The 27,492-nt window shown below is 33.9% G+C and overlaps 1 protein-coding gene across 1 annotated transcript; it reads left to right on the top strand.

Annotated features, from left to right (window-relative positions):
- Positions 1-405: 405 nt before the first annotated feature.
- Positions 406-27,165, top strand: HELRODRAFT_71154 (hypothetical protein; the record flags this gene model as incomplete). The annotated part of the gene is made up of 54 exons (XM_009032970.1): positions 406-467; positions 2,352-2,469; positions 2,905-2,978; positions 3,048-3,170; positions 3,246-3,438; positions 3,504-3,563; positions 3,689-3,791; positions 4,177-4,314; positions 4,649-4,840; positions 5,811-5,812; positions 6,050-6,154; positions 6,354-6,467; positions 6,765-6,922; positions 7,311-7,443; positions 7,530-7,721; positions 8,150-8,270; positions 8,760-8,887; positions 9,064-9,331; positions 9,532-9,686; positions 10,208-10,277; positions 10,717-10,841; positions 11,582-11,663; positions 11,763-11,956; positions 12,328-12,556; positions 12,797-12,992; positions 13,342-13,579; positions 14,041-14,132; positions 14,284-14,430; positions 14,738-14,865; positions 15,698-15,827; positions 16,031-16,157; positions 16,225-16,391; positions 16,668-16,845; positions 17,093-17,272; positions 17,883-17,983; positions 18,213-18,337; positions 18,657-18,812; positions 19,309-19,422; positions 19,530-19,687; positions 20,008-20,123; positions 20,618-20,780; positions 21,005-21,762; positions 22,492-22,584; positions 23,488-23,725; positions 23,801-24,024; positions 24,336-24,416; positions 24,495-24,651; positions 24,779-24,909; positions 25,082-25,318; positions 25,436-25,664; positions 25,874-25,999; positions 26,073-26,223; positions 26,660-26,739; positions 26,953-27,165. 54 exons carry the CDS (start codon positions 406-408, stop codon positions 27,163-27,165), a joined length of 8,373 nt encoding a protein of 2,790 aa, XP_009031218.1.
- Positions 27,166-27,492: the final 327 nt, after the last annotated feature.

Consider the following 27,492-nt stretch of genomic DNA (forward strand, 5'->3'; position numbering starts at 1 on the left):
GAGTTTAACATTTGGCAAAAACCGAAGTTCGTAGTTTGTGCGATCTTATGTTACGCATGTTTAAAAATATAATTATTTGATGCTTTTAAAAAGAAAAAATTTAAATTTGTTATATCTTTATAAAGCAGCTTCTATATATAAAATTTCATGATTTTGTTTATTCAAAGTATATGATTTTAAGCATGATTTTAAGCATATGGATTACGGATTTCGTCAGGATTTGATACGATAAATTCGATAAATTAATTAATTTTAGTTCATCGGTGTTTCCTTCTAGTCAATTAATTTCATGTACATCCTTCCAACTCGAAAACCCTTTTGTTTACTTATGCTGTGCGATGAATGGTCGTGCTTTCGATATAGATTATCGTTTATTTTCGATTCGCATTTTGAAAAGAAGTTGCGATGAGTTGCGTCCATTTCGTCGTTCAATCTTTGCCTGGCTCCGAGGAGCAGTTCAACGACAGGTTGGCCGCGTCAATTCAGTCTTCTCAGTCCATATTTATTTTATTTTCAGAATTTTCTCAATCTGCAGACAGATTCACATTCCATGAAATTTGGAATTAAAATTTTTGATAAAGATGTAAATTAATTTTTTTAATTAAATTTATATTATAAAAATTTAAAAAAGAATAATTTATTTTATTTTTCCTAGAAAGTTTTTCAAAATAATGACTAATGACCTAATCTAATGTTAATTAATTATTTTTTAAAATTAAATTATAAGATGAGGAAAATTTATTTTATTTTTCCTGGAAAATTTTTTAAAATAATTTTCTCGTTTTAAAAATTTCTAACAATTTAAAATTTAATTTTAGATTTATTAAAATAAAATAGATAATGAAATTGAAATTAAAATTTTCTCCTTCTAAATAATTTATTTAGTTATATATTTTATTTTCATATTATTAATTAATTGATTAATGTTATTAATATTGATATTGTTGCTAGAAGTTCTTACTTTCATTATGTAGAATAAAAAACTTGCCTTTTATTGACGATTCTATTCTTCTCCTTCTTGTTACTTCTTTAGTCTTATCTATGGTTGATTATTGTAACTCTTCTCTACTATGGTCTTCCTGATTCTACACTCTTTACAAGCTTTACTAAAGCTTTTAACTCAGCTGCTTGTCTAGTTGCTTATGCCTCTTTCTTTTCTCATATCTTGTTCTTTTGCACCGGTTATCTATAAAATATAGAATCATTTTTAAAATTTGCACTTTATGCATGTCTTAATCTAAATTATTTCCTAAGTACTTATCAGATATATTAATTGAAACTAAACGCCTGGTTTACGATTGTCTTCTTGTTCTCACGTTTTCTCAACTCACTCACTCAAACACTCTTTTGCTAAATTTACATTTGATTTTTCTGGCCCTTTTTTCTGGAACTATCTACCTTCTTCTCTGACTACTTCTCCATCACTTACGAAGGTCAAAGCAGATCTTAAGACCCATCTGAATGCAAAATTCATTAAGGAGCGCTTTTGAACATTTTGGAAAGCGGAAATAGCTCATTATAAACTAAATTGTTTCTACTGTTAATTAAATATTGAAGTATTAATCTATTCTATCTAAAACCCAGACAACCTCTGATCTCTAATCTAATGGAACGAAGGATGATTATATTATATTATATTTTAAATTATATTTATATTTATTGTCAGCTGAATTTTATTAGACTGTTTAAAGTGTGTCAGTTTTGTTGATGAAAAATATATTTCTATTTATACAACTTTTAAAAAATTAACGACCAAAAAATGGTACAATTGTTTTCATGGCTTTTCATTTAAATCTTTTCTTTCTGATTTGTAGTTGCTAATCTCTCAAATCTTCTAAAAATAATGTCAGGCTCTATTTCTATGCAAAATTAAACATGGAAGCACGATCTGAGGTACATACACATGTCATATATAATATATGTTATTATTTGTTTGCTTCCATTCTTAGCATAAGCATCAGTAAATTTGAAAACCTCTTTTATAAACTACTTCTTTTGATTGATCTATTTGTATAAAATTTTTAAAAATCTTTCCCTTCAATGTCCAAATTGGATCTGATTTTTAAGTTCATTCTATCACATCACACACATGTTGTTTCGTGTGTTTTTCTATACATACAAAAAAGTTATAAATGTTTAATGATTAAATTTTGTAAGTCCTGCTCCAACTGAACTGTATAACTGATACATTTAAATCAGTAGTGGAATGTGCTGTTTTTTTGTTATTGATGGTCGAATTATTTAAAATCATTTGCTATTATTATTCTAATAAAATTTTCGAAAAATAATATCTATAATCATAATGAAGTTTTAAATATTAATTTTTAATGAAATGTAAAACTGTTCTTTAGATTGAGAGATCTGTCAGATAAGATAAACAAACAAGGTTTACAAGGTCCACCAATCACTCAGAATATATCAATTAGCCAGGTTGTCGTCTCGTCCACTCACATTGCATTCCTTCTCCAAGTTTGTTTTCACTATCTTATTTTTTTATCATTTTTTCAAACTTGTAAGGTGTGTACAGGATTATTATGCATGTATCAGATTATGTTACGTATTACAGGAGTAGTTCAAATCATGGCCAGCAAGCATTGTGCTGGATGAGTTTTATATCTGTACTAAACTAATTTAGAATTTTTTAAAAACTTAATTCCAAGTTTTCAGTCTGAAATGGGGATTCTATAAGTGATTCTCACCAATAAAATTATGTGTGTGTTTTTGCATGTGTGATGTGCGCATGTATGCTTGTTTGTGTGTACACTTGTATATGCTTCCCCTGTAGCAAAATTATTCTCAACGTGAATTTCAGAAAAATATTTGCTGCCTTTGTCAATGTGCATTTAAATTGTACAACTGAATAAGGGGACTTAAAAATTTCGATTTTGATGCAATTCAATGCAGGATGGAAGCATATGCAGAGTTGGTTATTCTGTATCCAGTGATCGTCTCAATTTGAATAAAGTGGAAAACAAACAGTGAGCATCTTTAGATTTTTTTAACAAATTTCAATTTTGCAGTCATTTATGTGTTATAAAAAAAAACAGATCTATGAAGGAGAGCAACAGTTTCAAGAATGAACGTTCAAGTCGAGGAATTCGGATAGCTGAAAGTCCCTTGATTTTGATTAGGGGTGAAGATGTTGGCTCAATGGCTGAACAGAGCGTCGGGTTGGTTGTAGCTTTATTTAGCTTGAAATGGAATGAAATTTAACAAATTACTTTGCTGCTCTAAATGATCAGAAGGTTTGCATCATCGACGGGCAATGTTTCAACACGAAACAACTCATCGGTGGCTACTACGGCTCGCATGTCCACCTCAGGCCGTCCCCGTGGAAGAATTGTCAGAGCAGTTGGTAGAGGAAGAGGTTCAGGGGTTATTGTGGGGTCAAGACCTCTTTTGCCTGCTTCTGTGGTACCTGAAGATCTTGTCAATCAGGTATTCGATAAAAAATTTTGAATGAAGGTTAACTTATTTACATATTTGATTGTTACTTGAAACAGTGCCAAGTTGTTTTGCAAGGCAAATCCAGAAGCCTTATCGTCCGGGAGCTGCAAAAAACTGTTAATATTTTTTAATTGATGCCTTTAACTTTTCTTTCTAATTTTTTGTCTTTAATTATTTTTGAGGTTTCTAGATTTTTTTTTTCAAATAAAAAAGTAATTATTTGCAATATAATTCTTTTTAGAATTTAGATGTCAATTTGGCGGTCAATAATCTGTTGAGTCGAGATGATGAAGGTGATGATGATGGAGATAACTGCGATTCCTATATGTCAGGTACGTTGAAAAGTTTTTATATACCCTGTTGGCATTTAAAGTTTATTAAACTCTTCTATGTGTATGTCACATCGTATACAAAGTACACTTTGTATCTTATGAAGTATGGTCGTAATGTTTATTGAAAGAGTAATGCATCGTCATCATTATCATTTAGTAACCCATTTTACTACTATTGATATTATGAATATGTGAACACCACACATACGCACACACATTCACACACAAATAAATAATTGTGTAATTTCACAATGCAGTAAATTTTTTTCAAAACTTCTTTACATACAACCTGGATCTGAATCTAATTGATTCAGGATTATTTAGCAGTGTTTTCAAATTTACATAAAAAATTTTAGACTTCATGTTTTAATTTTGAAACATTTCTCTCTTAATTCAGATGATCTCATGTCCTTGTTGGATGCAGGGCTTCATTCCGACCATCCGAGTGTAATCATTGACTCCGAATCCATGTTTAGTGAGGATATGTTTGGATACTCAACCATGAGAGCCAGAAACTCATCTAGGAGCAGATCAGGTTTCTATTTGCATGCATTACATAAGAACGATATGGAATCAGTTGATGTTTTGTGTGTACTTTGGAATCTAGATTCTTATTGACAGCTTGATTGCAGAGTCTTTAGCAAGCATGATTGTTTCACGTTGCAGTATTTATTCTTCCTTGAAGATAATTTTTTATCTATTCGTGTGATAAATATTCCATGAACCTCAGTTTATAACATTGAACTGATGTCGGGTAGGGTACGATACGGTGCCTCCTACTTTCACGCCAATGGTTAATAAATAATTTTGTACAAATACATCAATGAATTTGAAGGTAAATTTGTAGTATGCTATCATAATTTGAACAGATCGTGACGACAGAGATGCAATATTTCGACTGAGGGAGAGAACCCGCTGGCTGGATAGCGTGAGAGAAGATAACCTCATAAAGATGGATCGAACCGATGGGTTGATTTTGCCCTCAGAAAATAAAAAACTGTTCCTTAATCCAATAAACATTGGAGATGAACTCGTTTATTGGCGTGATAAGGCAGGCATTTGTTAATTTTCGTTTTCAAACCTTTTACTACCTTCATTTATAAGCGGCAATACTTGGTCTTAGTTGTTTTATTATATTAACATTTATAGCAAATAAATGTAGCTATTTCTTTTTTTATATAGTGTAGATGACGTGTTGGTTTAATTAAAACAAAATTTGCAACTCATTTGTTGAAGTAATTGAACATTTATTGAGGTAATTAATAATAATCGAACAGTGATGATAATTTTTTACTGTTTGCTGAAAACAGTTAGCATGTTGATCGTGAGTTCTATCATAATTATATGTCGTCAAAAATTTGGAATTTTTTTGAAGTTTTTTTTTCAATATAGGAATTAAATTAAGTCTAAACTACTTTGATAACAAATTTGTTTGGTTTTTATTTCAAGAATGTAATTGATGGCTCACTACATTCATTCAGTTAAACTATAAATCTTTAATGAACAACTCATTTCATTGAACACTGGTTGTTGGGATACAACAAATTTTTTATCTCCATTTTAAATTTGAAATGTCTTCAAGTCGAATTTTACAGTAAGAATTTAATCCTTATTTGAATTTATTCAGAGTTACTTCATTAATAGCAGATTTGTCAGAGTATTATTTCAAACTGTAAACTTAACTTCAGTTTTCTCTCAAATTTTCAAACCATTGAATTACATTAAAATTATTCTACCCTATGTCCTGAATCTATTATTATCTTCACAGTTATTCACCGTCTTACTCTATTATTTTCTCCGTTTCTCTCAACATTACTGAACCGTTGATGCATTCTTCTGGATACTTTGGGATAGAAGTTATATATGCACAAATTCATTTCAGCTGCTATTGTTGACTAATTTTGTTTATCTATTACAAATAATTGCTTGTCTAAACACGTCATACGTTCTAGTTTAAAATTTTATGTAATTGAGAGTTTAGCTATTTTATTAAATCTTAATTGGAAATGGGAGTGTTGATATGATGATGAGCTGTGCGTTAATCAGTTTGTTAGAATGTCAATTTCAGTCGAAGTCAGTCAGCCTACTTAAGAAATCTAAAAATAGAATCTTAGGAATTACAGCTGAGTTGACTAATAGGAAAAAATTTATTGAAAAAATTAAGTAGAAAATGTAACATGGGTTTAATTTTACTTCAAATTACATAATTAATTCTAATTTATTTATTAACTTTTTTTTCAACAAATGTTTAGGACGGTCAACTAATGAAGTTCACCCAAATTGATTCGATGTACTCTGATTTGATTGCTGTCAACATTCAAGGACAGTTGTGCCAGTGGAGATGGTCTGATTGTGATCCATACGTTCATTCAGAGGTCATTTCAGAGGATGATGCATTTTATAACTCTCTTTTTATAAACTTTTTATTGTTTAATAAAAACTTTGAATAAAAAAGTTGCGGCTTACGAGCTTACCAGTTACGATTTTTTTATCCCGATTATGACATTTGATGAACCTTTTTTCTAATGCTTATCAACCAATATTTATGCCGTTGTATTTTTTTCTAATTCCCAGAATTTATCGTGTTTGCATAGCAAGTCTGCAAGTTTGGGATTGCTGGGTGAGAAAATATTGCTGTTGAGTGCGTGCGACGTTCGTGCTTCTGTCTTCACGGAATCAGGGAAGGTTGTAGTTATTAATTGTGCATCACGTTAAATCCACAATTTCTAATTTTATTTTATTTTTTTTTTTGAATTTTTTATTTCTATTCATTCAAACAATAATAAATAATCAAAATAGATTAATTGAATATAAATTGGTTGATTGGTTAAATAACGATACGTAATGTTACGTTTGGAACCCTGGGACTGAGCAAAAACTTAAAACTTACTCCCAAAATGTAAATGATTGAATGTTATTAGAATTGAAATGTTTTAGTACCATCAAACGTTTTCTTATTTTATAACAAGCTCTAAAAAATTTCAGATTTGCACATGGGTCGATGAGAGTTTGGGTGCTATAAGCACGAAATTAGATCAGCCCGCGTTTGTCTGTAGCGAGTTTCAACTGGATCGAGTTGTATCCCTGCATTCGTGCTGGTTGTACACGTGCGCCAGACTCGAGAGTGGAGCGCTGTATTGGTGGTCAGTTGTACTTTTCATGACGTATCGTACTTTGTTTTCAAAGTTTCTCTAATTATAAGTGAAAATGTTAATTTTTAAATTCAAATGGTAGTTTTTAATGATTGGCTTGTATTCAGCTTATTGACCACTCCTAACCTGGCATCTATTATTTTGTTAAGCATCCCCTTCACGTAATGTTCTTCTATGCCTAAAGTTTTGAACTGAGCAACTAACAATTCTTTTTTCTAATTATTTTTCCAGCTTAGTTTTCATATTATTCATTCTCGCTAGTTATGAAAGCATCCCATTTTTTACACTTCTCTGTGAAGTATTAAATTGAAGAAAAAAAGTTTAAAAGTTATGTGATGATAGTTACTTAACTTATTATTATTATTATTATTATTAACAGGGGAGTCATGCCTTACGGCCAGCGGAAAAGAAATATTGAGAAGTTGAGGAGTAAGAATAAGAAGGCCAGCAAGCAGCACTCGACTGTTGAGACGAGGGGCAGTGGAGGAGTTGATATTGTCATCGGTTCACAGGTATTTTTGTTTCGTATTAACGATTTAATTGCTAAAAATGGGAATACGATCTACAGCAACTTTTAAATTCCTCGCTTTGTATCCAGGTTTGTTTGTCGAGCAGTCCCATTTATAATATAGGTGCCCTGGCCTTTACTGTATCGAACGGGGTGCCAAAAGTGGGTCATTTGATGAAAGCAGCATGGGACATGGAGGAGATGTGTAGGTTTAAAATTAAACCTGCTTCTGCACCTACGCAATCTCAGAGGTTTCTGCTTTTCTTTCTTAGTTCAACTGTTGTGATCATGTTATTATTTATTTGTTTGTTATGATTTGTACTCAGTTATTTTTCAATTTATATTTTAAAATGAACCAATGTTTGTGAAATGATAGTGAATAAACTCGGAATTTTTGAGGGGTCGGAGTCGGATATTTTTAACCCAACTCTGACACACTGGTTGAACCGAAAATTCTTAATTCTAAAAGTGATGCCTTTCTAGACAAATTAGATAGCAGATGAATATACATATGATACAACTGATCGTCTAATTTTGCGCAAAAAATTGATGGCAAAGAAAACAACGTCCTACCTCGGGAAACTGGGTCTCTGGACGCTAAACGAAGATTGATTGATTGATAGCAGATGAATGTATGGTTAAAATCTTCTCGACCAAACACACCAATGTTTTTTGCCCCTGTAAACAGTGACCGACACGACGCAAAGCAGGACACGGCCGCTCGCAACAGTAGCGATACTTTCAAACCGGACATGCCACCTCCTCCGTCACCTGCATCATCAACGTGTAGCGATCACAGTGGACCATCCATCGTCAGTCCAATATCTCTCAGTTAGTTCATGCTTTCAACCTCATAAACATTCTTTCTCCATCAAATTTAGGATGAAGTTGCAGAGGCTGGAAGTTTTGTTCGTCGTTTCTGCAAGCGTGAATATGTGTTTAAGTCGCTAGTTTGTGGAAAGATGGGTGATGCCAACCATTCAACCTGACACTACGTACAACACGCTGCATTAACTTCACATTATTATTATTTTATTATTATTGTTATTATTATTTCGTGAAAAATTATAAAAAAGCTGCTACATAAAGTGGTATTGACTGATTTACTCTGCCGATGATGAATCAACACGCTTGTTTTAAACTTCTTTTTTCTTTATTTTGTGTAACACAAAAATGTTTTAGAGCTTGTACTTTAAATTTTTGTTTTATTTTTTTTTTCATTGAAAGTTGGCTTATTTGCCTCTATGCTTAGAAAAATAAATAAATATTTAATTTTTTAAACGAAGAATAATAAAACCATAATAATTATATGTGATATAGACCGGAAAAGGAAACAGATATCGACCTGGACGAATGAGATGGACAGGAAAGATGAAGAGGACTGGCATCTGAAGGATGTTGTCTTCATAGAAGACGTCAAAATAATTCCTACAGGCAAAGTTCTCAAAGTAAATTATTTAGCTTGCTGTTCATGCTTACTGTTCGTTTAACATTCTCCACTACATCATTTTCGTCATGCGCTTTCAATAGTTACATGTAAATCTAGTTCATGATGAAAATGTTGCTTATTTAATGATAATTAGATTTTTTTAATGTAAACACGTACGTGCGTTGCATTGTACAGATTGATGGCAACTATGTTCTCGTTCGTTTCCCATCACTCTCTCAAAGTGCTTCAAAGGATCAGTCGATGACTGGCGATGCACCTGGTTTGCTGGGTAAAGATGACTCAGTGAATATGTTGATGGATACGAGGATTTTGCGGAAAGATGAACTGATGATTGTTAAAGGAACTGGAGCGCCAAAGACGCCTGATTATTTCCAGAAAATTCCGAAGAGAATAAACATTGGCGACAACTCTAAACTTCTCTCCATTACTGTTGATTCTCAGGGTATCGTCGTTCAATTTTATTGATTTATAACATTGTCGTTGATTATCTGCTTTTGTTCACTGATGATTTGATGTAATTATTTTAATTCTCTTAATGAAAACCTTCAAAATTGATTCTAAACTAATATTATTTAGCTTATATCTAAACAATGTTTTCTCAGAATGAAAAAACTCATTGTGCTGCAACAATTTTATTTTCAGGCTTGCATATACTGGCCAGCGCGCCGACCAGGATCATGTACTTGTATTACAACATGAACACCTGCAAGATGGAGCAGACGTGCACGTTCACCGTCGATCCCCTCTCTTTCATGGCGAGTTCAGAAAACGATCCTACTATTTACAACTGTGACGAGGTTAGTGTTTTTATAATATCAGTATTTATTTTCATTATTACGTATATTATTTTATTATTACATTTATTATTTAATTATATTTTATCACGTGTTTTAAGGAAAAATGTAGTTTGCTAAGTAAATTGAACATTGATTGATTGGAAGGCTTACACTTCCTAACGTTTCTACTATACCACTTATAATACCTTAGTTAGAAGTTTAGTAGAGTGTGTCTTAATCAATGACATCTAAGGTTTTGTTGAAGTGATAGAAAATGTGTACCAGATGCCAAGCAAAAATGAATTGGGCTTCTGCATTTTGTGCAAGTAAAATTGTGCAAAAGCTAGCTAGCTCATCATATGTAGGTAGACGGTTGATGTTCCAGCTGGGAATAAAAAATGATTGGATCAGTTTGCTAACTAACTACCTCAGACCGAATTTTATTAAATTTGCAGATTTTTTAAAGCTGTGTTTTCGTTTCCTCATTGATTGTCAATATTTAACATAATTTTTTAATTAATTTTTTTGCATTTTTCACGCAGCCAAACACACCTTTGTTGCTGAGGGATGGCAACGGAGCACTTTATCCTATGCTGAAAAATTGCCTCAATGGTTTCTTAGTTTTTTGTTTGATAACCTTAAATCTTTGCATTGATTGGGAACATTGAATATTTATCGTTACGTAGTGAAGATTTTTTAAAACTAATTTTGGCAATCAAGTAAAACTCATCATGGACCGTACACTTGTTCGTTAACACTACCACATCTCAGCTTTGCTCATTTAAAAAGCCTCGACAATTAAACCAGCATCAAATTAGGACAAGCTTACTATTGCTATACTGATATTCTGTATATCTTATTCTCCATGTCTTGACTTGGTTTTTACCTGTATTATTATAATTATTTGAACATTTTAAAAATGCTAGACATTTTAAAAATTAATTGAATTTGAATTTTTTATATTTATTTGAATTTGAAAAAATTGTTTGGATAAAATAAGTATAATAAGATAAATGAATTAGATTAAAACAAGTTGTTTAACTATTTTTAGGAATCAAAGATCCATTGTGGTATGATATGTCGCCATTAAGAAGTCTGCACATGTCGTCTCATTTCGTGCATAACTATTCAACCAATCTGAAGACGAAAATTGCTATAATTGCTCTAGTTAACGAGGTTTGTATGGCATTAGTCTCAGATTCACATGGTACCATTTTTTATTCACTTGTTACAATTTTTTGTTGAATGGATCAGATTATGGTGTCGCATGTTTTCTGAGATGTGCATTTGTAGTTATATATTTAAAAATAATGAATCTTTTACTTTAGTTGGGCCTATAAAGCGGCTTTACTTATTTTACATTAAGTTGTCTTCAATGATTTTAAACTGAAACTACACTGAACTAAATTGATCAAGTCTTTGGAACTGAGTCATGTCTGCTTTGAGCCATGAGTCAGAAGTTTAGTAGGTTCGTGTTACTGAAAGTACTGATTCGGTTGTCTCCTTGTCTACAGATTGTTGAAGTTTTAGGAGGAAATGTTGTTTTTCATTGACAGTTTCTAAAGAGTTTACCAAAACTGTTTACTATATTTTGTCTTTGATTGACAATAATTTGGAATAATTCTGTTTAATTGATCACTATTATTTAATTAATTAATTATTATGGTCTTTTTTGACATATTTGTTTTTGTGGTTAAAAAGTATTATATTTTACATCGGCGTTCCTAGTTCATGAAATATCTATGCATAAAACTGTTTGAATTTACTTTAAAATGTTTTTCTATTTTGCAAACCTATCGAAAGAAAGATTTTTAGGTATCGTGATTGTTAGGTTTCTTCATTCAGTTTTTTCATTTAAAATTTAATGTTACTGATAGTTTAAACGAAAAAAAATTTACAAAATAATTATTATACAGGCACAGATGTTAATGCCTGCCATACTCAAGACAGATGTGGAGAAAGTGAAAAATATTTTGCAGAACATTGAAAACAAAGAAAGTAAGTAACCATTCCGCCAGTACACTTCTTTAAAATTGTCTCCAGTTGTTGCAACTTTAAAATTAAATTAACTTCAAAAAACGCCACACATTCAATAAGATGCACAAGATAGGGAGAAGTATATTGACATGTTGTTGTCGGAAAGATGTGACGGCAACCGCAACATCATTCACGCCTGTGTCGCCATGTGTGCACCTCAGTCTAACAAGGATAACGAATCAGGTATTGATTTATGGGGCCGTCCGCCAAGTTCGTTTATTTGTAGAATTAATCGCAATTTTTTTATTTTCATAGTTTTATTTGAATTCTGACATTTTTGAAAGTTTTTTTTAAGTAATTTTTTTTAAGTAAATACTTTTCGTTTTAACACATGCTATTGTTGTTCTTATTCATTATCTTACTCTTTTATTTAATGCGATATAAACATAAGTTATATGATTTATAGATTTATAGCCTCTCTTTATAGATTTATTTTAAATATGTAATATAATATAATGAATAATAGACTTTGTTTATTTTTAAAGGATAATATTTTCATTGATGTTTGATGTAATGACCACTGACAGATATGAACCTGCCACCAGTTCAACTGCCGCCAAGCTCCCTGGTAAGTGTTGGAGCGTCGATGGTGGATTGCTCCCTGCATACACTGAACTCCACTGAGATGCTGTCCATGCATCACGCACGAGATGCATTTGAGAGACATCATCTCGCCAGTTCATCTCGCGGTCTTCGTGCGATGGTCAACTGTTCCTCCTCGTCGTTATCATCGTCCTCTCTAACTCTACCTAGATCGTCTTCTGCAGCTATGGAACAAAGGGACGGCGACGATATGCTCATCCCTCAATTTTCCTGGCAATCTTCAGATCATAATCACCACCAAGATCTTCTGGGTTTGTGGAATCTCATGCTTGAACCTTGTGTTGTATGCTGATGTAACTGCCTGTTCAACTAAAGTAGCATCACCCTGATCATTTGTATTATTTATTTTAAAGCTTGTTGGGCTATATAATTATATAATATATAAATAAGCTTATATAAATTTTGATGTAGTATTTTATTTAAATTAGACGATTTTTGTAAGTTTTATACAGTAGATTATAAAAGGCCAACTAAATCTGAAATGCGTGCAGGGAACAGCAGTGTAATGAACATGCCTCGTGTGACATCCTCTTCAACAAATTTCAATCTACCGTCCTATCTCGGTCAATCCCATCAACCTGTCAGAAACGAGGAGAAAGATAGAAAGTTCAATGCTTTGGTGATATTGAAAGTTCTGTGTGAATCACCACTTCTTCAAGTTCATCTCCTGGATCTGCTCAAGGCCAAGTTCGTCGTTTTTTTTATTATGGGCATTTGTTACGAATGGTTGTTCAAAACTTCAACGTTATATAATAAATTTTTAATACTTTTGTTAGCCGTTCATGGGTGTAATCTAAAGTGATTGATCTGGCAGAAACTAACATCTAACTTCGCTCAGCTAATAAATGCTTCGTGGTCAAAGTTTTATAGCCATAGATAGATAATTTTATTCTACATATTTAATTCCGAAGCAAAATGTATTGAAAACTGAGAGGATCAATGTCTAATAATCAAAATATAATTTTGGAGGACCTCAAAACTGAAAGGCATGGCCAACGAGAGTTATTTAATTTATTTACTTATATTCTCCCGACAGGAATTCAGAAGGCTTGACGGCTTTCATGCAGTGCATTTGCAATCGTGCATACACTGCAGGTTTGTACCTGTTGGAAACCTGCAGAAGAATTGCAATGAAGGAGGGGGAGGTGAACAGGGAAGTACTGATGAGTATGTTGTTTCCTCCTCAGTCCAACCTCGACAACTCTCCAATTCACATTCTCTGCTGCAATGACATGTGCAGTTTCACGTGGACTGGTGACGAACATATCAACCAGGTTTGTTCTTTTCCCTCACTGAATCGACAGTGACGCTCTCCATTGTAAACGTTTTGTAATATTTTAATTAATATAATCTATTGAACAGGCAAATTTTTTTACAATGATGTTTAAATGCAGTTAAACATGGCAAGCATTTTTTTTTTAGATTTTGTTTTCTTACAACTTTATCCGAAATTGTTTTATATTTACTAAATGTTACTTGAAAGATGTATGCTAGGACAACATTGAACGCAAGTCACACGGAAACATTTATAACTAATAAATTAATAACTGTGATTCTACGATTACCTGATTTCTTTTAAAATTGAATAAAACTCATTAGATTTTACTTTTGTTGCCAAGCTTGCTACAACTGCTAGAATTAACTCAACTGCTAGAATTAAATTAGCAGCCATTGTCTGAGTATTTTGCTTCATGAAATGTGAAATTTTTACTACAATGCCTAATGTTCTGTTCAGGACATATTTGAATGCCGGACCTGCGGTTTGGTTGGATCTCTCTGCTGCTGTACAGAGTGCGCACGTGTTTGTCACAAAGGTCACGACTGCAAGTACGTATCGAACAAATTATTTTATTGCGAAAGATTTATTTTAAAAAATTAGTTAAAGCAGTTAAATTTTTCTAAAAATATCTATGAAGTTTATTTTTTGAAGGTTTCGTTTGGTTTATGAATTTCAACCAAATATGTAAATGAAAAACAGATTAAAGAAGACTTCCCCGACGGCTTATTGTGACTGTTGGGAGAAGTGCAAATGTCGATCTCTTATAGCAGGCAACCAATCGGCACGCTTGGAGCTACTCAATCAACTTCTTGTCGACACTGATCTTGTTAAGTTGCCCAACACAAGGTACATTTCAGGCATATGTTTGGTTAAGTTTGAGTTGTTTTGTAAATCTTTTCTCTTTCAATTCTTAGTAGTCTTAATAGGATGTTATCGTAAAACATCTTTCACAATATTTTTCAAAAAACGGTTTAAGATAATTATCAACTTGACACAAAGGACTTATTCTCGGTTAATTCATTAGAGTATTTTTCCATTTAACGAAGATATTAATTTTAAAAATTCTATTTCTCATGAGTCAGTTTAACTTACATTGTGTTTGCCTAGTGCCATCTCAACTTCATGATTTGATTGTACTGTTTTTACAAACTAGAGGTGAGAACATCTTGATGTTCCTGCTGCAAACAGTGGGCAGGCAGTTGGTTGAGCAGAGGCAATACCGTCCATCTCGTGTCAGGTCATCAAACCACCATGCCAGGAAATCAGCTGCTTCTGATATGGGTTACTATTCAATTTAGTTCTTACTCGTTATATTATTGGTGTTATTTATTCAAGATGTAGTGAACTGTGGCTCTTAAAACTATCAATTTTTAAAATTTGTCTCATTATCCTAGCATCTGCTGCTCCGCCTGTTGAATAACTTATTACTTTATATTCACTTTCTTAATGGTTTTGTGATGTTTCATGTTCAATCATTCATTTAAAATTTTTTACGTCTTACCTCGGGAAACCGGGTCTCTGGACGCAAAACGAAGATTGATTGATTGATTTAAAATTTTCAGCACAGGAAATTATTTAGTAACTTTTCAACCCTGACTGTTTTCAATAGATTAGTTTTTTATCAACAAATAAAAGAAATTTAAGAACGTTTTGAATTGATGTATAATAACTATTCGGAGTATATCTTAAACAGCAGAACTGCATCCTCCTAATTATTTGCTTGTGCACCTCACTGCATTTTCATCTTGCTCTTTCCATTTGCAGTTCCAAGCGCCTTCATGTTCCTTAATGACTTTTTCTTTATGCTGAAATCATTTCCTCTGCTTTTTTCTTTTCCATTGACCTTTAAGTTTGGAAATCAACACGTTTCTCTAACATTTTTACAGGTGTCATATTTAGTCTATTTAATTATAACGACCTTTTCATTACTTACTCTTTTTATTGTTATCTCAATTTCTGTTTTTATGATTTGTTCACGTTCTCTTTAAACATACATATATCACATAAATCTGTTTATAATCTGATATGCTGGTCCAGTCTTGCATAATGAAAATTAAGACAATAAAGTTTATACCTTTCAAAACGCTTTTTTGTTGAAAATTAAACGTTGTAGATACCCAGATGCCCGAGCATAACTTGGAGCCTCCCAAGTTCAGTAGGAGAGCTTTGGAGCGATTGCTGGACGACTGGGCGGCTGTGAAGTCTATGCTGCTTACTGGACACAAAGAAAAAAAAAACAGCTGGTCTGTTAACATTAAAAGTTGATTAACATTGCGCTATTTAATTAAAATGCTTCAATTGTTTAACTGAATTATTTAATTGAATTATTTAACTGAATTATTTAATTTAACTGTTTAATTGAATTATTTAACTGAATTTGGATGATATATTTGGTACAAATCAGTAAATGTAATTACTCGTTATTATTGTCACTATTATTGAATAGTTCTTCTGACGTACTGTACGAGGATCAGATGTACTTGGAAAGTCAGTCAGGCGTCAACCAAGTTGATAAATTTGTTCATTGTCTCATTGTAAAGTGCACTGTTGAAGTAAGCTTAAAATCATTTTTAGTCATTGATCGTTTATTTTTGGACAACCAACGGCGCAAAAGTTATTTATTCTATGTTTTCATTTCAGATGTTGGATTCATTGTTGGCTACGTTGATTCGAGAAATAACGAATGACAGGATTGAAGGAAGAAAAGAAGAAGCCAAATTAGTGGCGTGCAAGTTTATTCGATCTGTTGTCAGGATATTTGTGGTTCTCTCTTCAGAGATGGCACCGATATCTAATAAAAAAAGACAGTGAGTGTTTTTAGCTGATAAGAAGGTCTGCCCTTTATATAGATTACACGCCGCTGTTTAGCCCTGACCTTAACAGAACATTTTTTGAGTAGTTGTATATATGGTTACAAGTTTTGTCATTGTTAAGAGGTTGAAAACATTTATGGTTGTGTTGCAGTGAAATGAAACACGCATTTTATACCTCGGGCGGATCTGTGATTTCAACCATTTTCAGTAATAACCTTCTCGCAATTTAAGTGCATGTTATGATGTGATATTTTGATATAAAAATTTTAGGGGCATGGGATCATCACCTCCGACGGCCAAGTGTAAGAGGGTCTTCCAATCTTTGATCAACATTTCTATTGAAGAACTGTGCGAGGTTGCCGAGGCACTCATCTCACCTGTCCGCATGGGAGTCGCTCGACCAACTGCTCCCTTCTCTCTCGTCGCATCTTCAAATGATGCTATACAGGTTTCTGGCCTTGTATGCTTGCTTATAAAATGATTATAAAATAATGTACTTTTTTTTATGAACTGCAAATGGCCAAGCTATGTGTGTTATAAGCTAAAAAATAGTGTTTAAAGACACATACAGATGTGAATATGATTGACGTTTTTGAAGCGTCATTAAGTTTGACTCAGTGACATAAAATTTCTTTCTTAATTGTGAACTACTGCTAAATGTATACTTGAATGTAATTCTCAATAACAACGAACAGGGCAGTGAAGAGTTATTCTCCATTGAAACGCAGCCAATCAGGCCGACGGTGGATGGTCAGATGCCCATGTCGTCTGCCGATGCAACTGAAACTCGTTCTGCCAATCGTTTGTCATCAAGTGAGAGGGTGGCACAGGAGAGGGATCACGCCGAGGAGGAAATGGCGGATGGCGGTCCCGAGGTTCCTACACACATACATGTCTTTGTCTATTCCCCCTTAACTTTTTCTTCTATATTTATTGTTTGTGTATCGTTTATCGCATAAATATTTATAATTGTATATATACGTATATATTTATATATGTATATATTTATATATGTATGTTGGAAGGGGACCATATTTTGTACAGCATTGCATGAATTCTAACGAAGTGTTGGCATTGGCATCTATATCTAAGGACGATTCTACTTTGAAGCGTAATCATGTAATATATGAATTTAAATGTAACCTACCTTGCTAAAGAACTACTTTATTTTGTTTAAAGAAACTATGAACCAAACCTACACTGAAGATGATTTATCTGCATGATGAATTTTTATAACAACAGTTTCATTAAATTTTCATGATGAATAAACTTGGAAAACAATTTTATTTTCAATAAATTGGACGATTTCCTGAAAATTCTAGTAAGGAAAATTGAAAAGACATATTTTAAATTGATCAATGCCAACAATTCGGTAGAATTCATACCATATTAAATATGTATGAATATATATGTATGTGTGCGTGCGTGCGTGCGTGTTGGTTTATATATGTTGCATATAGTGTATGAATATAAACATCAACGTAGATGGAGGTGTTGGAAGGTGACGATAACATCGATGACCATGATGACCACCATTCGGAGCATTCGGAGCACGACGTCAACCACGGTGACCAGGAAGATGGTTAGTTAGATGATGGTTGATGCCTTTTTCTCTATTACTTTTTGCCAAATTTAAGAAATCTCGTTGACAGAGTTTTATGATAGTCTCTTTCAAGTTGTGTGTCTTTGCAACGATTTGCTGTAAGCCCCTCACGACTAAAATTACTACGTTGTAAAATTTAAATTGTAATTGTGTCCATTCGTATGATAATAATTGAAATGATGAACTCGAACACGTTCAGGTGCGATAGAAAGTGACATGGAGTTGGATATGATGAATGCTTCGGACAGTGACAGTGAAGAAAGTACGAGATCACATGCCGATAACGCCAGTGTCCAGAGGAGTGCCATTACAGCTGCCACTGCTGGCTCTGATGCGGGTCATTTTCTAATTTAAACTTAATTTATTACATTTTTTAATATTATGTAAAAAATTTTTGATGAAAGGTTTTTGTTGAATTGTTGAGAACCCTTTCGAGGATTTTCACTACTTGGACATTTTTATTTATTTAATTTTTTTGTTACGTTTTAAAAATACATTTTGCTGCAATTTATTAAATATGGGCTATTATACCAAATACAAACTGTGCATTGAAGTGTTGAGAAAATTTTGTTATGACCAAAGCAGGAGTGTTTATATTTTAAGTTCATGAAGATGTTGTGCTTGCATCGACTTTAATTTCATGAATCACCATTCAGGAGTTGGTAGCCTGCCATATTTTTCTGACGACGATGAAGATTCTGGTGACTCCTCCTCGCAAGATGATGACAGCAAGGCTGGCGACAGTGCCGACAACGACGCCGATGTTGCCGGCTTGCTGGATGAACAAATCGACAGAAGAAATAACAATCAAGGTTTGCTTTTAAACATTTTCTCGTCAATATTATTCAATGTTGAAACTTATTTATAAGAGTTATATAAAATCATTCTTAAAATTTCATTTATATAATGTATTTAAATCGTTAAAATTTTCACACGAGCGGCTGGATAGCTTAGTGGTAAGATGCCAGTCTTCTGCATTGCAGCAACTGGGCTTAAATTTAAGGAGATTCCCCGCCAAACTTTTGCATATATCATTCATTGTTATTGTGCATGTATAATCTTTCAGAAATACCGAGAATTTTTAATTTTTAAAATACCGTTTAATCTTTCAGAAATATACATTGTATATGCTGTCTCTTTCTGAAAGATTTCTTCTTGCTTCCCACTTTTTAACTTTCCACACAAAATATTGTCAAAGCTGGCATCGATTGTTTTAATTAGTAGTGAAAAATGATTGAAACATTTGAGTCATATTAACGTTGCAGCACCTAACAATAAATGAGAATTCTCCTTTGATTGTTCTCACAGGCTCTCACATACTTCAGCCACCACAGACCATGCAGTGGGCTCTTCGACCACGTGATGTCCCTCCATCCACCACCAGAGCATCCCTTTCCACAGCTGTTGCTACAACAACTTCCGGTAGGAATTTGGTTTTTTTTTGCAGTTCTTCTTTTTGTTTTATTTTTTTCTAAAGGTTGGATAATTATAAAGTTGTTGTATTAACGATAGGATAATTTATTAAATAGGAACTAGTGGAATTGTGTACATTGACCCATCAGTTCTTCGAAGAACTTCGGTGAACCCAGCTATCACGATGACCGTTGCAACCAATCAAGACAGCACTCTAAGCATGTCAACAACTGCAAGTCAACTGGCTAGATCTTTTTCCATAGTCATCAGACAGGTTAACTTCTAAATAATTTCTGCTATCGTCTACATACCAAGTTAATTCAGTTATTCTTGGTAATGCTGTTCTTGCACCGGGCATTCGTTTACGCTTTTTTTCATTTCAACCAATATTGTCACCTTTATTAAAATATCTTGTTTAAGCTTCTAATTTTTAATGCCGGCACATAAATTTTGTGAGATGTAGGAAACGTTGGTGGGAACATTTAAAAATGCGTTGGAGAGAAATTAGAAATAACTAATTAGTTTTTAATTTTAATTACTTTCAACGAACTCTGTCTGTTTGTTGACTGTTAATATCTTAAAAATGAACTACAGGTATCTGATCTGTTGATGACGTTGCACGACAACCAAAACGTCACTCCAAGTCTTCCTCTCAACCTCAACATCACTCACCAGGATGTTGTCGATTTACACGTGTATCTTGAGTGCAGGTAGGTAGATAATCCGTCAAGTTTATTTTATATAAATATGTTAGTCAATAATTTCAATATATATATATATCGTTATCTTCGTCAGCGTTTACGGGCTTTGAATTGATATCATGTCACATCTTTGTTCCCACCTATGTTAATTTAAACAATCTTACTTGATGTTTGGGTGATTACTTCTGGATGTCTTTATTTTGGTATTGAAGTTATTTAAAGTTAGGCATTTTTGGATTAAGCTTAATTATTGGCTTTCATTTGCTGGTACATGGCAGTACACCAATTAGGTATGATGAGAGTGTTGTCATTAATGCCACTCTTGAGACGACTTTTCCCACCCGCCTTATAACTTTGCAGGAATATTTTAAAATACATTACAAAATATATTAAAAGTTTATCTGCGTTTTTTTTACGTTTTGATTAATTAGAATCAAAGGATAATGAATTTGTAATTTCTGTATAAATCTATCACAATAGCATATTTAAAATAAATTTATTAGATTAAAATCAACATGGGATTGGTTGGTTGGTATAATGGACGCAACGGAGGCGCAGTTGAGATTCGGATCCGTACTTACAGGATCCTCTTCCTTTATGCACCCCTACAAATCAGCCTACTCCCAAAGGGGAGGGCTAGCAGCATCATCTCTCAATCATCCGTCAGTCATTAACAACAGGTTAGTGCTAATCTTGCTAATCTTTAGGCTGGATTGTTAACTGCTTACAACGATATTATTCTTTATTTTATAGTTAATTCTTAGTTATTTTTTATTAACAATTTTTAATTTTGTTCCAAATAATCGATGTTATACTATTCGCTAAACAGAGCCAACTTGTTATTGAGAGATGACTCAGCTGCATTATCACAACAGCAGCAGCAGCAACAGCAGGCAAGCATCTCCATGAACAGAACAGCCATGCCCACCAAGCCGCCTACCACATCTGCCACAAATTCTTTCGTTGATGGTAACAGTGCTCGCCGCGACTACCTGACATATGCACTGTCACTTATGAGGGCACATAGTAGGGAACATTACAACACCTTACCGTCTACAGACATCACGTCGTTGAAACATGTTGCTTATGTACTGGATGCTCTGATTTATTACATGAGAAGTGGCAATGATATGGACAATAGTATCAAAGATTCCATGTCAGTGCAATCCTGGTTAGAAACTGATGACAATCCTGATGAGACAGCATTCGATGATTACAACACTCGCAGTTTCCTACTTGAATCGGAAAGCATGGATAATGTGTCTGACGTGGATGATAATAAGACTGGTAGGAAACATCCGTTTTTCCAGAGATCGGATTCAACAATTTTTTTGGGCTGTACACCTCCTGACTCTTTCAACTCGCCTCTAAGCGAATCTCTCCCTCTTGCTGAACAACCTCATCTGCTTCATCCATATGCCCGCAAAGAGGATTTGTTTGGAATGCCGCGACAAATGGTTAACATGAGCACGTTTGCATCAGATGCGTCCAATTGTTGCCATCATAATCATCAATGGTCTTTTTTTAATCAAATGCCAACACACTTGGCTCTGTCCTGCAGATGCTTCAATTCACATTCTCATTCATCATCCAATGTTTCATCCTTCAATCACAGTTCAGCAAATGCAACCAGCTCGTCTTCTAACATGTCAACAACTCCACTGATCAGTCAGCCTCATTACTTCCAACTGAATCTGAATGCAGCTGCTTCGTACCCTCTGCCCCCCGCCCCTCCGGCACATACTCTCCATTCTTCAAACTCTTCAATCGTCGACGTTCCAGGCTATGCATCGGGAGTCATTGTAAATATATTCCAAGGTAGTGGAAGCACAAATAATTCTGCTAACCTGTCGGCAGCTATGGATGACCTGCAGCACAATCAGCCCTCATCTTTTGCCATCCAATCGGGAGAAAATTCGTCAGTTACATCTGCAACTATCCATAAGCACAAATATCCTACAGACAACAACTCATCACTCTCCTCTCAAGGAGGAATGGCTCATTCACTGATGGACTTATCTGTAACAAAACAACAATCTGGCGATTGTAATCTCGCTACAGCTATGGACAGTTCAATGTCCCAATCACCAAGACGATCATCTCTTCAGCCGCCACCGCCGCTCCAAAACATCAACCATCAAGCTAGTGTGATAGTTCATGCTAGCACGTCTTTCTCGCCACTGGTTAACCAGCCGCCTCACCATCATCACCAAATACATTCTTTGTTGTACGATGACAATTCCCAGCAACACCAACAGTTGCAGGCCATTTATGATGACCCCCGCCAACTTCTGTCTCCCAAGGATGATGACCATAATGTTGGACTTGACCTCACTAACCCCATGAAGAACTTGGCTTGCAGTCATTTCAGTAACAGCCTGAAGAACAGCAGTGCGTCAAACGCTAGCGGCCAATCATTGAAATCTCACACAGTCACATCTGCCAATCTTACTGACGCCAGACACCTGAGGTTCGTTGTGTTATTCATTCAATCATTTGCTTGTCTATTTGTATATACACTACACGTTACTTATTTTTATATACACTATACATATTTGTGTATGCGCATTATTTATTTGTATACACACGTTACTTATTTGTATATACACATCATTTATTTGTATATACACATTATTTATATGTGTATAAGCATTGTATATTTTAATGTACACATTACTTATATGTCTATTAAAGAAAATTGAAAAGACAAACTATAAACTGATTAATTCCAACAATTTGGTAGAATTCATACAGTACTGTATAAAATATGGTCTCTTTCCAATATATATATATATATATATATATATATATATATATATATATATATATATATATATATATATATAGTATATTTATATAGTAGTGAAATAAACTTTGCACAGTTAAACTTAATAGTTCAATAGTTCACAAAATTTTATCTATTTTTTCTATTTTTTAGTATGCCAGAGGAAGCTGCAAAAGCTGATAATCCAGCAATTGATGACGTTGGTGCTAATGACAATGTTTCAAACACAGTCGTAGTCGAAACAACTCAACTTCAATCACTACCGACAACCTATAGGTTAAATTCTCTAAACTAATTGCTTCTTTATTATTTCTTTTACTATTGAAAAATATTTTATAACTGGCCTTGAGCTTTACAAGTCCAATAATATTGGAAAATAACTTCCGATTTTGTTTGTGAAGGTGCTTGCTTCACTTAACAAAATGAACACTTGAAACACGTTTGTCTCCATCAGGAACGTATGAAAGAACCGAAATTCTGAAATGATAGGGCGGGCGGAAAAAATTTTTAAGCATCATAAACTTTAAAAATTTTCCCAGTGAAGATTTTTGATAGAAACAAAAATTATCAAAATAGAAAAAAATTGAGGAATTATTGTACTTTCGACAGATCTGCAAATTTGATGGGCTGTGTAGTGTCGGCAGAAACTTTGCTGGGTAGGTGGCGACTGTGTCTGGACCTCTTCGGCCGAGTGTTTTGCGAAGATGTCGGCTCAGAACCTGGTTCTATTATCAGCGAATTTGGAGGTTTCACCGTGAAAGAAGTACGATTCAAAAGGGATATGGAGAGATTCAGGAATTCGCAACAAAGAGATCTGTCAATTGAAGTAAGAAATTTTAGATATTTATTTAAATTATTCTTAACAATTTTTACATAATCAAACTTTCTAACCCAAACGCAGGTTGAAAGAGATCGTAATAATTTGCTAGTACAGACGTTCAAGCAGTTGAACACGCACTTCAACAGACGCCATCAAAATGCAGGACCCCCGTTGGCTGTCCATAGGGTGAAGGTCACATTTAGGGACGAACCGGGCGAGGGCAGCGGCGTGGCTCGCAGTTTTTACACCGCCTTCTGCCATGCTGTGCTATCTTCAGATGATCTTCCATGTTTGGATACCATATTGTCAGGAGGTCATCATTTTATTTATATCTTTGCTTGTTTTCATTTATGCTCAGATTTGAGGCTGAGAATTATATTAAATTAAAATTTGGGTTAGGTTTAGATAATCACGACTTCAAAATATATCGCAATATAGATTAAAAATATCAGCAGCTAGCACACGTATTATGTAGGTGGAATGTAACAAACTACATATCAATAAATCAGCTTCATAAAGAATAAAGCGTAAATTAGTCTGAACGATTGAACTAGCTAAAAAGTCAAATGATGCTGCCTTATTTATTTATTTATTTATTTATTTATTTATTAAATAGTCAACTTTGTTGTGTAGATCTTCTGCAAAGACTGAAATCTCGAGAGAAAGAACGTAGGCGACTACAACAGCATCAGCAGAAGTTACAGAAAGATAAAAAGTCTTGCGACACGCCACTTTTCTTCACACCCAGCACTTCATCAGCTCAACCGTCGTCAAGCAATCAACTCAACATTGGTAGCCAACTCAACAACAGCAACGATATTTCACAGTCTACCAGTGACAATAGCGATCAAGCTGGAGGAAATGATAGTTTATCATCACAGAAGAAACAACTTGGTGAAAAACTCTACCCAAGGATCTATGCTCTTCAACCAGTCTGTTTCTATTTTGTTCCTCGTTATTTTCTGCATTTCTCAATTCGTTTATAATTTTCGATGTTTCAATTTTTTCTTTTTTTTAAGTTTGATTTATAAATTATTCAAATTTGTAAACAACTTGTAGAATCTGGCGTCGAAGATTACAGGCATGCTGATGGACATGGGGTCTTCGTACCTTCTCAATCTTTTGGCTTCAGACGAACAACTGAAGCAAAGAGTCAGTGAAATCATGGAAGTCATCGCTAATCAGTCCAGGTGCTTTAATTCGGAAGTTTATTTTAAATTTATTCAACCTTTATATTTGTGTCATATCTATGACATTTTTTATGCGCATTCTGTTGGGTTCTTCTACTTGAAAAAAAACGATAACTTGTGGAAAGTTAACTACAGTTTTTATTATTCTTAAAATTTCTTAAATCATCTGCAGGGAAAGTGCTGCAAATGACAGTCTGGATGGGGACATTTTCAACTTGACCAACAGTTATAAATTCTGCAATAAAAAGAACGCTGCTTCACAGATTAAAAAAATAAGCGTTGGAGATGAAGAGTCCGAAGTGGAAGACAACAGGCCTCTGTTCTGGCAGCCAGGCAAGAAAGGCTACTATTCGCCTCGTCCAGGTAGAAACACAGCTGAAAGGCTTAATGCATATCGTAACGTTGGCAGGTTAGTCTCCTAGTAGTATTCATTTAAAACATTCACTGAAAATATTTTTTGTCGTTTATGTATTTTTTTCTTTTTTGTTATTATGCCTGAATATTTACTTGCTTGCTATCAATGCAGGATTATAGGCTTGTGTATGCTCCAGAATGAAATATGCCCGCTATATCTGAATCGTCACGTGCTCAAGTTTTTGCTGGGTAGGAAAATATCGTGGCATGACCTTGCCTTTTTTGATCCTATCATGTACGAAAGTCTCAGGCAGTTAATTCTGGATTCCGAATCAAAGGATGGATCCAACATGCTCATCAACATGGATCTAACGTTTTCAGTCGAGTGCTCTGCCGATGATGTTTGTTTGCCTGCTTTCCTCGCGCTTGTTTTTTATTATTTTTTTCGTCGAATTTTCAATTGTTCTCCACAGTGTGGTCTACAAATTTCTAGTTGCAAACAGTGCTTAGAGTTGCAGTTTGTAGCAACTTTCACGGATTCAAATGAAAATAAATTATCCGTCTTATTTCAATTTTTATTGCTTACCTATTTATTTATTCATAACACCAGGGAGGAGATTCTTATAACTTGGTGCCAAATGGAAATGATATTGAGGTGAATGCCTCAAATATTCATGATTATGTACGTAAATACGCCCACTTTAGAATGGTGAAAATGGTCTCGAGGGCACTGGAGGTTGGCTAAATGCTTTAATTTACTTATTTGATTGATTGCGTCAATCAATATATAACGCATTAATTCATTACAGAACATGAAACGTGGAGTGTTTGATGTGATTCCAAGAGGATCGTTCGACGGACTGACTAGCGAGGATTTGCGACTGCTGTTGAACGGAATCGGAGATATAAACACTCAGTCACTTATTAATTACACTTCCTTTAATGATGAAACGGGCGATCGTAAGTATTTTCGTTTGTTTAAAAACTTCAGTTTAAACTAAATATTACCTGAAATGAGATTGTGTGTGCGTTAATTAGTGTTCATCGGATGGATCAAGTGGTCTATTGCAGGGCGCAGTGAGATGAATGTACCGTGAGGGTTGAGAAATTGAAGTGAAGCAGTTAAAAAGCTTGAGCAATAATTATATTGAAAATGATTATGATGAAGGATGAGGATTTAATGTAGTAGAATGATGAAACCTCAATTTATAATAGCAGGAAGATGCTGCAAGATTCAAGATAAACAGTAGGAACTTTTTAATTTCTGATATTTGCAGTCTCAAAATCATCCCAAGATGCATGCATACTACAAGATACAACTCATGACGCAAAACTTGAATTTTTTTGTTAGCAAGATTAGTTTGAGGTTATTTTTTAATAATTTTTTTAGGTGAAGGAAGCGAAAAGGTTCAGAGGTTTAAAAAGTGGTTCTGGTCCACGGTTGAGAAGATGAATCCAGTGGAGAGGCAGGACCTGGTATGTAACAAGACATCCACTTAATGTTTTTGCCGTTTATAACATCTTTCAATGTAAAATAAAACATTTTCTCTTTTTTTGTTACAATAGTTTATTTCACATAGCTTTTATCCTCTGCAAGGTTATACGAAATAACTTCATAAATAATAAACCTTATCAACTTATACGAAACATGCTTCCAAATGGTTAACTTAAATTATTTTTGTTAATTAGGTATACTTTTGGATGTCAAGTCCAGCATTGCCAGCCAGTGAGGAAGGTTTCCAGCCGATGCCAAGTGTAACAGTTAGGCCAGCAGATGACAACCATCTTCCGACTGCAAATACGTGCATCTCACGACTTTATATACCATTGTATTCCTCCAAAGTCATCTTAAAGACAAAGCTTCTCCTTGCTATAAAAACGAAAAGCTTTGGATTTGTGTGAGTGACTGATGAACGAGCTAACGTTCCATTATACGTATATTACTACCGTTTGGTTAAAAATCATTATTCTAGTTGTGGTACTTAAACTTCTTAAATTTTAATTTGTACTGAAATCAAATTATGCTATTTTCATTCTTTATGATAAAAATTTAATTGAGTTTAACATTTAAGAAAAATATACTTATTATAGTTTTAATCTTTAATTGATATTGTTTCGAAAGACTCGTTAGAGTTGCGTTCCTTGCTAGCCCTAGGATTACCGAATCGATCGCATTTCAAATAAGGGTAAAGTTGTATCAAAACTGAAATAACCAAGAATCTGCGGAAG

The sequence above is a fragment of the Helobdella robusta genome (genome assembly GCF_000326865.2).
Source record: "Helobdella robusta unplaced genomic scaffold HELROscaffold_9, whole genome shotgun sequence".
NCBI lineage: Eukaryota > Metazoa > Annelida > Clitellata > Rhynchobdellida > Glossiphoniidae > Helobdella > Helobdella robusta.